At 42.5% G+C, this 17,207-nt stretch overlaps 1 protein-coding gene across 1 annotated transcript in view; it reads right to left on the reverse strand.

Annotated features, from left to right (window-relative positions):
- Nucleotides 1-17,207, reverse strand: part of LOC126092541 (proteoglycan 4) — a 174,196-nt gene that overhangs the window by 123,357 nt on the left and 33,632 nt on the right. The window contains exon 3 of the mRNA XM_049908194.1: nucleotides 455-859. Coding sequence (XP_049764151.1) covers nucleotides 455-859 — 405 coding nt within the window. The remainder of the gene's footprint in view (nucleotides 1-454; nucleotides 860-17,207) is intronic.

Below are 17,207 nucleotides of genomic sequence, written 5' to 3' on the forward strand. Positions count from 1 at the left end.
GATCCATTCTGGATGACTAACTGCAACTGATTTAAATTGGTGATTTATATGGGTATAAATATGCAGCCAGTACCATTTTTGGATTTTCTGGTTCCATTGACTATCATTAACTTCTTGTCCAGCCGCTACAGGGTTATCCAGTGGAGGAGTTACATTAACATTTTCTTGACCAGACTACGTGCTCGTCGTTCTAGCGGAAATTTAGTTATAGAAACGGAAAATGTATGACACGAAAAGTTGACACGTCTCAGTGTCCCCCCCCCCCAAACACACACACACACACACACACACACACACACACACACACACACACAGTTTAGCTGTCATAGCTTGTGCAAGAGTTGGCGAAACCAACGAAGATGCCATGACAAGTTCACGCGTATTTCCAGTTCTACGGTTTTTTTTGTCCGAGATGTTAGTGGTAGGTTCAACATTCCCGGAAGGGCGTACTCACCGAGTTCTCCTTGGGCGGCTCTGCTGCGTCCTGCTTGCCCCTCAGCAGGTTCCTCAGCGAGAACTTCCTGGCCACCGGCTTGCTCTTGTCCTTCTCCTTGTCCTTGCCCTTGTCCTTTTCCTTCTCCTTCTTGTCCTTCTTGCCCTTTTCCTTCTTGCCCTTCGGTTTGTCCTCCGCGGCGGAGGCGGCCGCGTCGGCTCCCTCCTTGCTGTCTGCGTCCGCCGCCGCCTCCTTGGCGTCCGCGCCGTTCACGTTCGCTTCTGGCTCCGCGGCCGACACGGAGTTCTCGTCCCCGTCGGCTGCTGCGGGGTCGCCTTTGGCTGCGGGGTCGCCTTTGGCCGGGGGCGCAGCGTCGCCATCCTCGTCCACCACGGCCTCCGACCCGTTCACCATCACCTCGCCATCCTGCAGACACGACACACCCTGTAGCTACACATACAGAACTGGGCGCAGCGTTTTAGCAACTTGAAAATACATATTACAACAAATTACTGCATCAGCTGATGTCTCCTGCTGCATCAGCTGATTTTTTCCATTCATAACTGTCACATACATGGACTCAGCAGTTCACTGGTATCTATTTACGAGTCATCGTGATAAATTAAAGAAACGCAAAATTACAATATAGAAAAACGGGTGAACTGCTCAGGGTTCCATACAAAATTGTGTACAGGCAGCTCATCTGTATGTCCTGATACCAGTTTGAAAATATGTGAGAAGTGACCCTACCTCCTGCTTGAAGTGACTGTTAGACGCTTAAATTTTTTTTTTTTTACACTATAAAGGGACAGCAGACCTCAGTATTTGACAAATTTCAACTTTATAGCTTGAACCGTTTCTCAGATAAAAGCGTTCTAACAGGCGGACAGAATGATACTGTAAGGGTTCCAATTTTACCGATCGCGGTACAAACCCTGAAAATTATAATTAAGACCAATTTAAGGAAAACCCAATATTTTGCTACAAAACTAAGTCGTCGAACCGTCACGTGAAGCGCACCTACGTCGCTTAGAACACTTACCTTTTCACGCGTCGTACTTAGAAAAGTAAACTTACGTTCGTAAAGAGCACATGAACGTCTATGCTAGTTTAACAAAACGGTTTTTTAAACACGTTTTTATACCTTCTGCTTTGCAAACGAAGCCCGAATTTGATTTATCGTGGTAAGTATACCTTCTGTGACAAGTGTCACTTTTAACCCGAGCTCGATCCCACGAGCAATTCTTAAAAGGAGGGATAAGGAATTATCGCAATTACACCACCTCAAATATTTCAACAACTAAATGAGCGCCGAAAACCCACTTGGACCACTAGAGCATACACTAATTGCAGATATGCAGGGCTGGAGGATATATTTGTTTCACAATATTCTAAAACTTATGATCCACGGCTTCCCACGCAAACAGATTTCTATCCCCCAATAACTGACAGTTTCGTAATCGCTTAAGCGTAATCTCCATGGAGTCCAGCGCCTACTACTGCGGCCTAAACGAAAAATGGTAAATATTTTAGGAAATACAACAAAATGCATTTTAACCAGCAGCTGTTTGTCCCATTAGTCATCTGCAGGTTTCGATTATTAACCATCACACAGCATGTATGGTACAAGAAAATTAGTCAAAAACATCCGATACTCCTTTCAAGTTAAACAATATAGAAATTATCCAGTGAAATTGTACTAACACCTGACAATTTGTCTTAGAATACTGGCAATCGTGTCCCATGTCAAATAGACGTCACAGGAAAACAGAACAATTACTGCAAGAATACCTCAGCCATCAAGTTAACGTCACTGCTGAGGAATTCTTCCAGTAATTGTTCTGTTTTTCAGAAGTGAACGCACCAGTGTATTTCTTATAAAGGTATGTTCCACAACAGTGGAAACCACTGTGAAGCTGAAATTTAAAAATGCTGGATCGGCACAGTGAAAGAAGGCGTGAAAGGAAGAACGAACGACAGCTTGATACAGAAGACATGAAAATTGGCAGAAAATGACGGTTGGGCAGTTGGCCTGGCAGGAAACTAGGCTGAAGCAACTAAGTCTGATGAACAGACAAGCGCACTCTGAGCAAGAGTGAAGTAATGTGAGCGCGAAGTAATGTGGGCGCAAAGAAAAGCGAAAGCAAAAGAAAAACTATGAATGTGTCCCTTTAACATCATTCGGTCCAGTAGGGACCAGATTTAATACATACACAACTGAAAAAAATTTACGCGATGGTCGTGTTGCCTTAAAGCAGCATGCCAAACTTGGTACAATTTCATTAAGTCTAGGGGCACAAATCGATACAATTAGGCAGTTTCTAAACGAGCACATCCGTAAAGGCTCGCGTACGAGCTGGGAAAAGACAGCGGTTCCGGGCTCGGTCGGCCATTCAGCCAGTGGTAAGTGGAGAGCCGTGTGTAGGATACAGCAGACGGCCGACAGCCGCTGGACTGCTGGGTGAGTCACGTGCTCCTGCGACCTGACTCACGGCGGCCGCTGGCTGGCAGTGACTCAGGGCAGGTCGCGCTCTCTGCACAACAGCTGATGCACGCCGTTTCGTCGCTGCCGCCGCCTCCTGAGGCAACACCAACAGGCGTGTCCGATTCGGCCCCAGAAAGACGTCGAAACTGCCGCTTTCCAATAGAAGCCCAAAAAACTTTTTACAATTTCCACGACCTGATACATTACGAAAGGCACGTCAAGATTAACGCACAATGGCACTCTTCTGGAGGAAGGCTAAATCAGAGCTGCTACGAATATTCTGACGGAAGAAGTTGAGCGCACACGTGCAGGACGCTGAGTGACATACAAATTGTGGCTCCTGGGCCAAAACATTCCGCGGGTGATAATTGCTCAGAGGGGGTGTTAAAGTTTAGTAACTAACCAAAAAAGGCAGTATATCAACACTCCCCTCCCTCCCCCCCCCGCCCCCGCCCATTGATTTTTAAAGGCACTCATTATAATGCAGTGATGTCTTTTCCTTCGAAGTATACCGTATAAAAAATTATTATTTCTCGGCAGAAGATATTTACCGTTTCATTACAAATTGTTACAGTTTCACTGAAGGAGGGAAAATTACGCTTTAACGACCGGTCGATGGCGAGATCATTACAGCGTTCAATCACAAGTTTACACACACCCCTCTACGCGGCTTACTATCATTCTAACGTTATGTTTAAGGTTCGTAAGACAGACATGTGGCTTATTCAGTGTTTTTGGCAGGCCCTTGCGACATATTTTTTCTTGGGACATGTTTTTCGTACTTTGGGTACTTTTTGAAGCACTGGTGTTGCTGCCTTCTTAACAGAGTTTCTACATCTGAAACTTATTTCCTCACAAGCGTCTTCTAACCAACTGCGTACCTACGGAATATTGCCTCAGTTGTGCGGTTGGATCGGTGATTTCCTGTCAGAAATGTGACAGTTCGTAGTAATTGACGGAAAGTCATCGAGTAAAACAAATAATATCCGGCGTTCCCAAATGAAGTGTTTCATGCCCTCTATTGTTCCTGATCTATATTAACGACATAAGAGAATCTCAGTAGCCGTCTCAGATTGTTTGCAGATGATGCTGTCATTTACCGTCTTGTGAAGTCATCAGATGATCAAAACGACTTGCAAAATGATTTAGATAAGATATCTGTACGGTGCGAAAAATGGCAATCGACCCTGAATAAGGGAAAGTGTGAAGTTATTCACATGAGTATTAAAAGAAATTCGCTAAATTTCTATTACGCGATAAGTCACAAATCTGAAGGCTGTAAATTCAACTAAATACTTAGGGACTACAATTACAAATAACCTAAATCTGAACGATCACATAGATAATATTGTGGCTAGAGCAAACCAAAGACTGCGATTCATTGGTAGAACACTTAGAAGGTGCAATAGGCCTACTAAAGAGACTGCTTACACCACGCTTGTCCGCCCTATTCTGGAGTATTGCTGTGTGGTGTGGGATCCGCATCAGGTGGAACTGACGGACGACATCGTAAAAGTTCAAAGGAGGTCAGCTCGTTTTTTACTATCGCGAAATGGGCGAGATAGTGCCACAGATATGATACGTGAATTGGAGTGGCAATCATCAAAACAAAGGCGTTTTCCGTTCCAACGGGATCTTTTAATGAAATTTCAATCACCAGTTTTCTCCGCCGATTGCGAAAGCATTCTGTTCGCACAAAGGGAGCAATGATCACGATAAAATGAGAAAAATCAGGGCTCGCACAGAAAAATTTAAGTGCTCATTTTTCCCGCGCGCTGTTCGAGAGTGGAATGGTAGACAGCTTGAAGGTCGTTCATTGACCCCTCTGCCAGGCACTTTATTGTGAATAGCATAGTAAGCACGTAGATATAGATAAACCTGACAACTATTACAGTAAAAATCTTAGATTTTAAAAGCAATTCCACCCGCAAACAAATCATTTCCCACTATCAGTCAAGGTGGAAGTGGGTCACGCTTTACCCCGGCAATTTAATTCAGTTCCATCAGATGTACACTATGATTACTTCCTGGTGCTTGCATAAATTTTACTAGCTCATAGTTTACTGAAAGGTTATTCACGTTTCGCCTGTCGAAACAAGTGGTTTTGGTTTCGCGTACTTTATGTCAGCATCCTGAACCTACACAAGCGAAACAAAACATTTCGATTATTGGACGAAGGAACACTTCACTCTAAACGACATTCGGAAGATAAATTACGTGACTTTCATTCCTCTTCACATGATCCATCTGTCATCAGATTAGCATGTAAATTTCGAGACTAATCTGCAATCCAGTACAGTGTCCTAACGAGAGCAAACGCTTTTCTTAAGGTTGCGAAAAACAGTCTCTTGGAAAACTAGGCTTCCTACTGAACGCACAAAGAAGAACCTTAGGACTAACAGACTAACATTATATTCATAATACTTAAACTGCATATGTCAGTTCGCGACACGCAAAAACAGTCTAGCAATGTCAGAATATATTTTTATGCGGCGTTTCTAGCTTCAAAGAGGGAGGGACGGAAGGGCATTTTACAGCCGTTTGATTGTACGCGACTCCTAAACACCAGAATACGCCAAATCACGGCCTCACTGTCGCCTCACTATTTACTCGAGATGGTATTGCTACTTATGTATGACCGTCTATATATGTAAAGTTGACAACATATTAAATTACACTCTGCGCACGGGAATCACCTTTTACACATTGAGATGATGTAGAAAGTTATGTAGGAGACGCAGCAACATCGTTAATATAACTGACAGTGGCATCAACGCCGCATTAGGAGAGATAGTATGTTTGAGAATGAAGCTCTTCTGTAAGACTGTAATAAAGTGGAGGCTGTTTTAACAGAAGAGTTCCAGGTTATTTCACTTTCAGTTACCGAATTTCCCTGACCCAATTTTTATTATATGCGAGACCACGTATTATTTCTCAAATTTTCACGACGGCAAGTTACACTACAGTTGCTACGATCACTTACTGGCCATTATTTCCAGTTAGAATAAACTACAGTTTTACCAACAGTCAGTCTTACCTAACGGCATACTTAAATTCCTTCGTTAACATCGTTTGACACTATCGTGACATGCCCTTACGCAAGAACTATGTACGAAAAAAATTCACAGGAAAGTGCTTCGAACTGTGGTCACTGGAAAGTGGTATCCATAGACATAGCAACGAAGTACCACAAATCAAATCTTTATTTACTCGTCGCCAGGCAAAGAAAGTACCTAAGCATGAATATGCAAGACTGATCTTCAAAACACGCGTGTTCAAGTATGGACTTATATTTCCCTAGTAAACTCGACAATGCTAAGCAATTGCTAACGAGCAGGAATTTGAAATATATCCTACCCACAACCTTCTCCCGCTGTCCCCCCCCCCCCCCCCCCGAGCCTTACGAAGTTTCAAACGATTCAGTGTCTACAGTATTTTAACTACAAACCTATAAGTCATGAAAATCTGCCTTACGTAAAACAGATGGCGAGGAAGAAAGTACACTTATGTAAACAAATATTGTTCGGAAATTTGAGAATTTATGTAAAGGTTACATGCCCTGCTCTTAGTTAAAAACTGACAGCAAGAAAAAGCTAAAGTACCCATTTTCGCAGCATAGCATTTTCTTTCTCGCAGGTGGTTACAACATAAAACCTGTGCATTATTGGTTAAAAAATACGTCTTCGTCTGTCTTACTTCATTAGAGTGTTGTAAAAATTTTAATTAAAATCGGTCAAGAACTTTTCGAGATTTTTGGAAACTACCTGTTTTATACAGAGTCCGCCAGAAAAATGTATACAATTTTTATCAGGCTCAATCGAGATATCGATATGGTCGTTCGATTTGAGTTACGAGTGTGTTATGTTCTTTGGCTCAACATATGTTATTACTTTCATCTCGCTAGTGAGAAAACAAGATGGCTCGAGCATGTTTGACATTCGAGCAACGAATATGTATTGTGAAGTGATTTTTCAAGTTAGATAATGCCGTTGAAGTGCAACGTCATTGGAGCCGGGGAGTTTGAAACGGAACCGCCAACTCGCCTATAAACGGATCATTGACAAGTCTGAATTGCATGGAACGATTTGTGAGATTCACAAAGGAAGATCAGGAAGACAGCGTACAGTTACAAGTCCTGCTTCGTCGGCTCTCGTGTTGGAAAAGTTTGTTAATCTTCCACAGAAGTCTGCTACACAATGTGGACGTGAAGTGAGGTTAGCAGTACAATTGTACGAAGAATTCTGAAAGCTGCCAAGTGGAAAGCTTACGTTCCACTACTACTGCACGTTATTAATGACAACGATCCTGACCGCCCAATGTAATTTTGCGAATGGTATCAGCAAACGGTAACAAATTTGTGATGAAGGTAGGTGAGTGACGGGGCACAATTTGAACTTCATGGAAGCGTGAATCGGCATAACAGTGTACTGGGCACCGAAAAGTCCGCATGTTTATGTGGGTAAAGCGGTCATACTACCAGGGGTTCATGTGTGGTGTCGACTCATCTAGAGGCTTAGGACCATTTTTCTTTGATGCTAGTGTCACTGCAGAAGTGTACCTGGAAATGTTACGCACATCAAGTTTGCCACGTTTACGTGCGCTTTGAGCTGATGAGGTCTTCTACCAACAGGACGGGGCCCCACCACACTACCACCTAGCCCTACGGGCTTTCCTCCATGACAATTTTCCACCGAGCGGGGTGGCGCAGGGGTTAGACACTGGACTCGCATTCGGGATGATGACGGTTCAATTCCGCGTCCGGCCATCCTGATTTAGGTTTTCCGTGATTTCCCTAAATCACTCTAGGCAAATGCCGGGATGGTTCCTCAAAGGGCACGGCCGACTTCCTAAGCCGATGAGACCGATGACCACGCTGTCTGGTCTCCAAACCAACCAACCAACCAACCAACCAACAATTTTCCGGGGCACTGGACTGGACTGGACGAAGAGGGTCTATTGAGTCCCCTCCACGGTCGCCAGATCTAACACCTATGGACTTTTGCTTGTGGGGAACTGTGAAAGGTAACGTCTACCGACGTAAGCCAAGCACGCTGGAGGAACTTCGCCAGATTACAGCGTCATGCGCAGCGATCTCCCTGTAACACTAACGTAGTTGCGGCGATCGCTCGTCGTTCTGTTATGTATATAGCCGCCAACGGTAATCATTTTGAACATTTGAAGTAACCATGTGCTAATCTGAAGGCTGTACAACATGTTGTACATTCTGTACAACATCTATTATTAAATTTAAAATAAACACATAAGTAATACTTTTCGTTGTTTAAAGTGTGTGTACATTTTCTGGTGGACACTAGATTTACGTTTGAGTGAATAACGAAGTCAGAGCTACATGAACTTTCTCACCCGCACTTCACTTCACACACTGTCGCACTCTTAATGAAATAAGAAACGGACCTGCAGCCAGAGAACCCACGGACAGAATCAAAGATGACGTGATAGAGCAACAAACATTACAGTAATTCAGTGGCCTTCACCTTTCCTTGCCAGACACGACGAGCGATTGATTGTAACAAAAACCAGCCACGTGCGGGTAGGACTGGAGATCTGAGGATTAAGAACAAATTATGTTTTCAGATAGTTTATATAGGTTTTGATCCGGGTTGCGAACTTCAAAATGTGACAAACAGCTGTATCTTCACTGCATGGCTTACAGAATGAGAAATTTGGACTTTATTCCTACACTCGTTCCTGAGAAAATGGGGGTCTTATCAGATGAACGGCGAAGCAATCCTGTAAGGGTCCCATGTTTATAGACAGGTAAGGGGGTCTAAATACTAATCTGATTTTTTTTTCTGTCAGTGAAAGTATCTACAGTCTCAGACTTTCCTGAATCTTTCAGAATTCAATTTTTCCATGAAATCTACCTGAGAACTGGCGATTTTGCGCGGTTGTCAGATAGGTCTACATCTACATTTATACTCCGCAAGCCACCCAACGGTGTGTGGCGGAGGGCACTTTACGTGCCATTGTCATTACCTCCCTTTCCTGTTCCAGTCGCGTATGGTTCGCGGGAAGAACGACTGTCTGAAAGCCTCCGTGCGCGCTCTAATCTCTCTAATTTTACATTCATGATCTCCTCGGGAGGTATAAGTAGGGGGAAGCAATATATTCGATACCTCATCCAGAAACGCACCGTCTCGAAACCTGGCGAGCAAGCTACACCGCGATGCAGAGCGCATCTCTTGCAGAGTCTGCCACTTGAGTTTGCTAAACATCTCCGTAACGCTATCACGGTTACCAAATAACCCTGTGACGAAACGCGCCGCATTTCTTTGGATCTTCTCTATCTCCTCCGTCAACCCGATCTGGTACGGATCCCACACTGATGAGCAATACTCAAGTATAGGTCGAACGAGTGTTTTGTAAGCCACCTCCTTTGTTGATGGACTACATTTTCTAAGGAGCGTCCCAATGAATCTCAACCTGGTACCCGCCTTACCAACAATTAATTTTATATGATCATTCCACTTCAAATCGACCCGCACGCATACTCCCAGATATTTTACAGAAGTAACTGCTACCAGTGTTTGTTCCGCTATCATATAATCATACAATAAAGGATCCTTCTTTCTATGTATTCGCAATACATTACATTTGTCTATGTTAAGGGTCAGTTGCCACTCCCTGCACCAAGTGCCTATCCGCTGCAGATCTTCCTGCATTTCACTACAATTTTCTAATGCTGCAACTTCTCTGTATACTACAGCATCATCCGCGAAAAGCCGCATGGAACTTCCGACACTATCTACTAGGTCATTTATATATATTGTGAAAAGCAATGGTCCCATAACACTCCCCCGTGGCACGCCAGAGGTTACTTTAACGTCTGTAGACGTCTCTCCATTGATAACAACATGCTGTGTTCTGTTTGCTAAAAACTCTTCAATCCAGCCGCTACTTATAAGCTATGAAGGAACATGAGGCAGGAAAGGCCTCGCCTCATAGCTCAGTGAGCTGGAAGAAAGCAGGAAGAAGCTGGCGGTGATCTCATTCGATGGTGGTGGTGCTGGTGACTGGCCACCGCCGCAAGACATATCGGCGAGGAAGCGTCACGAGCCGAGGAAGTTCCCCGCCAGATAGCGCGCGTCCGGTGCCGTCTGAGTGAGTGCGCTACGGCGGCCTAGTTCCAACACGGGCTCAGCACTGACTAAACCCCGGGAGAAATACTCCAGCACCGGGTCGTTCTGTGACGTCTGTGCACGTCAGTTGGAAGGAGGCGCAGAAGTTGGACAATTTTGTTCATTTGCTGTAGAATCTTTGAACGTGAGCTCGAAGTTAATGAGGTCCAACAAAATGACGTCATCCCTACCAGCCAAGAGGGATTTCGCAAACATCTTAATGGGCTCCGGAAAGGCTCAAAATCATGAAAAGTTCAATTTCTACTTTTTTGCCTTTTCTGAATCTGCAGACTATTACCTTTTAATAGATATATAATTTATTCAATTCCGAAGCCTACAACTATTTTTAAATTTTTTTTGAAATGTGTTCTACATGGGCGTGACCCACTGTGGCGCTGTTAAACTGCTGTCAAATGGTGGTATTATTAACGTCCGTGTTCATCAGGTACATTTTAGTGATGTGAGATAAAGTATGTGTTGTGGCTAACCTGTGATGGTTCAATATATATCGCTGGTGTGATTGTCGATTGTTTCATGTTTATTTACTCTGTCGTTATCTCGAAAATATTCGTAATTCTGTTACTTGAGTCTCTGTTTTGTTGAAGTATAATAATGAGTAAAAGTAAAGTTATTAGAAATCCTCTGAAGGATGGCAACATTGTAAGGTGCAAGGTATTTAGAAATATGGGAATGAAGATAGGTTCTAACATGGTACGAGCGATGCTTGCTTTAGACAAGGAACGCCTTCGGGCTGCAGACAGGGCTGTAAAGAGTCTGTAAATACCAGCAAGAGTAAACAGGAGGAGGAACAAGAGGAAGCTGGAGGAGGAGTTTGCAGAGGATGAAGATAATCCATCCTATGGACCTGGAATGCACTAAAAAGTTGATCCAATCTTTGTCGCTCGATTCCCAAAACTTTTATTTTCTCATACTAATTACATGTTTCCTAAGGATCTTCCAAACATATTTGTTTCAAACTTTCAGTAAATGTTACACAGTACCTTCTGCATAATGTAACAGCCTTTTTCCAAAAAACTGTATATTTTTGAATATATAAATAAAAAATTGCAAAAAAATGTTGTGAATTTTCATTACAATTGAAAAAATCATCTTTAATAACTGAACTAAAATTTTGTAAAATCCCTGTGTTAAGTTGTAGCCCATATTCCAATAAATAATCTGTAAAAAGTTCAACTTCCTACCTCACATACTTTGTGAGGAAAGATGTAATTTATAAGCATTATTTTAACATTGCAAGTATAGGGCGTTCCGGAGCCCCTTAATGTGCGAAACCCAACCATCGTTTTCTCAGTTGACATGCTGAATGTCTTCTCTCAAGACAGTCAGATGCAGTATTTCACTGCTGGAAACCATTACACATTAAGCTTATTATTTATTACTGGAAGTGTAATCGCATGGGGTATCAAGCGAAATTTGTGAGGGTTTCTTGGTAGGGACTAAACTCAGTGTTATCTTGGACGCAAAATCGACAGCTACAGAAGTAACAGCGGGTTTTATATTAATCGCCCTTGCATAAAATGGTAACCTCTCACTTTTCGCAGATTCAGTTAGCTATAATGAAGCAATGTCTGAGAAATTAATGTACAAATAAGTGACACTGGAAAGATTTCAGATTGGAGCAAAAAATTGGCAACTTTTTTTTAAAATCTTCGGGAATGTAAAATTGTAAATTTCATAAATCGAAAAACACAGTCTGCGATGATTACAGTATCAATGAGTCACAATTGCAACGCTAACTATTACCCGAGTATTTTAGGGATATGAAATGGAACGATCATATAGGCTGAATCGCAGGTAAAGCAGATGACATTCATCGGTCGAATACTAGGGAAACGCAGTCTACAAAGTAGATTGCGTACATAACACTTGTGTGACCCATCTTAGAATATTATTTAAGAGAGTGGGACACCGAATAGGACAGCAGCAATGATCACAGGTTTGACACGTGGGAGAGAGTCACAGAGATGCTGAAATAACTGAACTGGCGGGCGCTTGAAGATAGACGCAAACTATCCCGTGGATGCCTACTTAGTTTCTAGAACCAACTAAATGATGAATCTATACTGCAGCCTCCTACATCTCTCATACGAGTCGCGAAGCAAGATTAGATTAATTCCAACATTCAGAGGCTTTTACGCAATCATTCTTCCCTTGCTCAATACATGAATGAACATCGGTAACTGTTACAATGGGACGTCCATTCTGCCATGGTCTGCAGAATATTGGTGTAGATGCTAATTAGTAAGAATGAGGATTTTTAAGATGTTAGCTTTCAAGAACATGGCCGCTGACCTACAATCGTCAGTACTCTGGTCTCTAAAAAAAGCAAGAGGATTTCGGTGTTTCCTGCAAGTTCTGTTTCATTTCATCATTGTAACCTAGTACGTTTCGTAGACTTTAAAAGCGGAGAAAAAGCCTTCAAGTTGGTTTTCACGCCACATTATAGTGTATGCCACTGCTTGCGTCCGAACGGAAGCAAATTTAGGTGAATCTACTCCTCGACTTAATTACATTGCAGCTTTATTTAATAATCGTTCCAAGAACTGAGTTTATTTTACTCTAGTTGTCGGAGGTCTCGTATCCAAACGAGCAGTAGCTATATATTGACTGCAGCGCCGAAGTTGGCTAAGCCCCATGACATACGTCCTGTGTCTTTCGTATCAATCTCCAGCCAATGTTTGTGTAATTATTGTGACGTTTTGCCCACACGAGTTATGGCATTATCGAAGGTCTACCCTTCACTAGTGATGGCGGCTGAATCTTTGACAATGATAGCCACTGTGCTGGCAAATCGTTAGCAAAATAAATACACCAACGTCCGCCGACAATACAGAGACTAAAGTCGACAGCCAAATACGTCAACACGTGGCCGCGAAAATCGACAATTTGAACCCCAGTAGTATCATGTCTTCAAATACTAGTCCAGTAACAAGTTCGTTGTCAATATAAAAATTCTTTAACGATTAGTAATTTTCAACTCTACAACGTAAAACGCTACGTTTTTCTTATTTGATGCAGTTACAATGTTCATCCTGCTAAATTTCCTTTACATTTCAGGCACTTTTCTGATCCAGTTTCTAGGGCATTTTTTCATTCTCTTTACGCATTTCCATCTTTTTACAAGGAAGCGGATCGGTTCTGAATTATCAGACTTCCCGTAAGTTTCACTAAACCACTGCACCAAACAGTGGAAGTCTCCTAAACCACGTCACGTTTTCAAATATGTAAATTTCTTCTGCTGAACATATGCAACCACAATTCTAGAAATAGCCCTTAGTCACTTCGGTATCAGGTTACGTGAAGCGCGTATGACGGAGTAAGAGTAAGTCACTCGCATTCCAGAGAGTTGAGGCTACGGATTGCACCTGTTCTGTTACGCATGTTTTTACCCTGAAAGTATCGGCCACGAAGCTACAACACATGAAAATGGAAAAAGTTTACGTATTACCGCCAGCCGGAACGCAACTGGGCAACGACAATGCGAACTCAAAGTCACCCGAGTCGCTCGCATGGTAAGCCGTGTAATCACGTGACTGGAAAATTCATACTGATGAGAGCAGACGTACAGTAGCTTCTTTTTATTACGCTGTCCGTGCGAATTCAAGTATCGGTACAGCAGAGAAGCCTCGCCATGGTAATTTGTCCTGTCCCACGTATCATGCTGCTCATTCTTCCATTCACTAAATGTCATTCCTCGTCTGAGGTCACCGGAACCAACAACAGTGTCTCCGGTAATCCATCGAGCATAATGAGATAGCAGCCGGATATGAACATTTAGTACTTCAATGATTACGTTGCGGTTCGTACGTTGATGGCATATTACACTTCTTGGCGTCGAAACTGGTAGCATGTTTTAAATAAACCACATTGGATTTTAACACAGCTGTTTATTTCAATTATTGAAGTAATAGAGCGGTTTCCATCACGTGACGAAGCCTTGATATTTAGTAATTTCTAAGCTTTAATTACATAAATTGATAATATGAACTGTAAATGCTATTTGGATGTTATAAACACTCATAATAACAATCCGAACCATATTTTTAACATAGAAAAATAGCCTACTTTAAGACAAAAATCAGCAAGCCACACTTAACACAGGACTGCCTTCGATAATTCGAGAACCTGCTGGTAATCCAAGGTAGACTCTTAGCGCTTTGTACTGTACGATTTTCGAATTTGCCTTAGCGCAAGGAAGTAAGTTTAAGATGTAAAGTAATGTAGACCAGGTCATTAAAGACCGACCCAAGTTTAGACTGTTGAAAGATGAGAAATGTAAACAGTGGGCTTTTTCAGATGAATAGAACGTATAATTCCTTGACGCAATTTATGTAACTTACAGAAAATGTAAATGTGCCACGTCATGGCAGGAATATGAACCGCTGAATTTCCAAACGCGAATCCAATGTCTTACCACTGAACCACAGTGTCTGGATTGCGACACTTCTCTTGCAGGTCACAGCGTTATTGACAACCAGTTAACGAGAACTATTTCGCGAAAAAAAAAAAAAAAAAAAAAAAAAAAAAAAAAAGTGCAGAAGAATACGATCAGCCGAATAAAGTTTCGGTGCCGACGGTGGAGCATTTGTGAATGGTGGTGACAACTCGAAAAATTGAGGTTTGTTACATGTCCGCAGTCCTGGTAAAGACTGAAATCCTCCGTCACAATAGCGTAGCACGCACAGAGGAGCTGAAACATACTGCAGCCCACTCATCAAGTGGAGTCTTGTTGGGCAGCTTGTTTTCTGATTGAGTCCAACCATATAAAAATCTTAATTTTCGCAAAATTGACTTACCCCTACAGTAAGCAACGAAAGCAAGAAGAAACTGGCAAAAACTGAACAGCTTGTTTAAAGTTTTGATTTCACTTTGGGAAGCACTAACATTTTTCCATTTTTTCTAGACAATCCGACATTTCTAAGCTCTTATTGACTAATGCCTAAAATCATAATCCTACATAACAAGCAAAAATGAGGATTAAATTTAATAAATTTCTATCAGAAATACAGGGTAATTCAAAAGGCATTTTACAACTTTAAAAATTCATATGAATTTATTGAAAAAAATTCTAGAGCTGGGTTTAGTGTTTTTTGTAGGGAAACATCACATTTTTTACCTTAAACTAAAAATGTATTGTTGGTTATCCTGCACACAGCCCATCAGAAGTCAATTTCTGAAACTTTTGTCTTATTGCTCGTACGATCGTCAGTCTGTACCGTTTCAAATGCAAACGGTTTTTCAACACATGCCAAACAATCTTATGGAATTTGTAGTTCGAGAGTTGCACGCCAGGTGTATTTAGTAGAGCTGTAGAGAAAATTCTTGCTCACTAAAGAACGTCGTCAAATGTGCTTGGACGACCTAATGATTTTCCATGTCTTACCAAGCACCCTGTTTCTACAAAGCATTTATGTCACTCAAATTATAGGCCTACTAGGAGGACCTTTAGAATACTTTGTACGGAAATTACAAGCTGTTGTCGCCGACTTCAATTCTTCAAACTAAAACAACTAGCACGCTAGGATCCAGTGCCTGCAGCCACCTTTAACGCCACTGCTGCTAGCGCTCCTTACAGTGCGATTGGATACTAGTGAATTTCGCGAGGCAAAACTTTATGTATTTCCTTACAAACTAACACTACGATCACCTCTATAGGTACTATTAATAAATTCATATGAATCTTCAAAGTTGTTCAGACCTTTTTGAAACACCCTGTATATCCCAGAACAACCTCAAATTTACGTTCAATAGCTTTAGATATACTTGCTCTCGCTGTCAATGACAATATGATCACTAAAAACCACATGTAAGACTGCTACAATTCCGTAGCACAATTTCCGGGCTCCGGGCCGATTGTTGCTTTGGACGATGTAAATGAGTCCTGCAATTTACTACATTCTTACAAGTACTCAGTGCACCACTGGATCTGCCTTGCAATAGCATCGACGGTTAAATACGGGAGGTACTGGTACTTTAAAAATGTGGTTTGACAGAAACCACTGGTGCTCAAAGGGTTAGAGAAGAACAATGCTGCAACAATTCATGCCTTGCTAGTACACTAACAATGCACCACTGTTATAGTGGTTAGGTGGTGCGGCGCTTTCAGTGTGGTCGCCCAAATCTTAAGTGTGAGGATATTTCTGAAGGAGAAAATCTTAAGGTTAGTGCTCTAGAGCCGGCTCACGATAGTGGAAAAAGTGAGTCGTCATGTATCAGTTTTCAAAATCTTACAAGTCATTTTGAACATATGAAAGGTCGCGCCGCTGCGTTTCTCAGACTGCTCATATCCGTACAAATTAGGCAGTGTTTCAGACAATAGCGGAAATCGTGCAGCTGCGTCAGTCCAATCCAAATGACTTCCTTTAACCGCATGAGCACCGTGGACGAGTGGTGCGCGATTTCTATGACCCCGAGGCAAAGGAGCAAAAGAAAATCTTAACATGGGAATTCATCGCTGCCAGGAAAGGCGAAGATCAAAATATTATTGGAGGTTATCTGGCTGTTTTGGGACTGTCATGATGCGATGCTAATATATGCTCGTAAGGGACAAACTCGACTGTTAGGCGTCACTCAAGACAAAGACTAGCAGGAAGCTGTCCCAGGGCGTGTGTGTTCCCACCACAACGCCATAGCTAATCTACATGGGACAGTGGACCTTGCTGTTTTTTTTAGGACTGTCAAATTCTGCCTCAGCCTCGTATTCTCTTGATGTTCCTCAGATGAACATATTGCGTGGTAGCCGTTTCCAGAATGTGATTTTTCGAGATCCAACGTTTCTCGAACAGCCAAACCTGGAGACCTCTGCCACCACCGATGAGAAAAACTTGTAATGAAGGCTGAATATGCATGTCATAACCGCAGCTAATTTTTTTCGAGGTGATAAACCAGTCGTCCATTGCTAGCGCTTTCTGACGCCTGGAACGCATGGAGTGACCCGGGCGTGCTTTCGTGACAAACTGTCAGCGAAGCGAAAATTGCCCATGTAGGAAAATTGCCTTGTTACACGTGTTAGGCCATCGGCCCTGCGGCTGCGACAAGAGCCGACAGTGGCTACGAAAAGCGGCAGGTGTTCGGCGACAGGGCGGTGGACGCACGCAGACAAAAAGGATCTGGCCTTGTCACGGCCTTG

Source organism: Schistocerca cancellata, chromosome 7 (assembly GCF_023864275.1).
Source record: "Schistocerca cancellata isolate TAMUIC-IGC-003103 chromosome 7, iqSchCanc2.1, whole genome shotgun sequence".
Classification (NCBI taxonomy): Eukaryota; Metazoa; Arthropoda; class Insecta; order Orthoptera; family Acrididae; genus Schistocerca; species Schistocerca cancellata.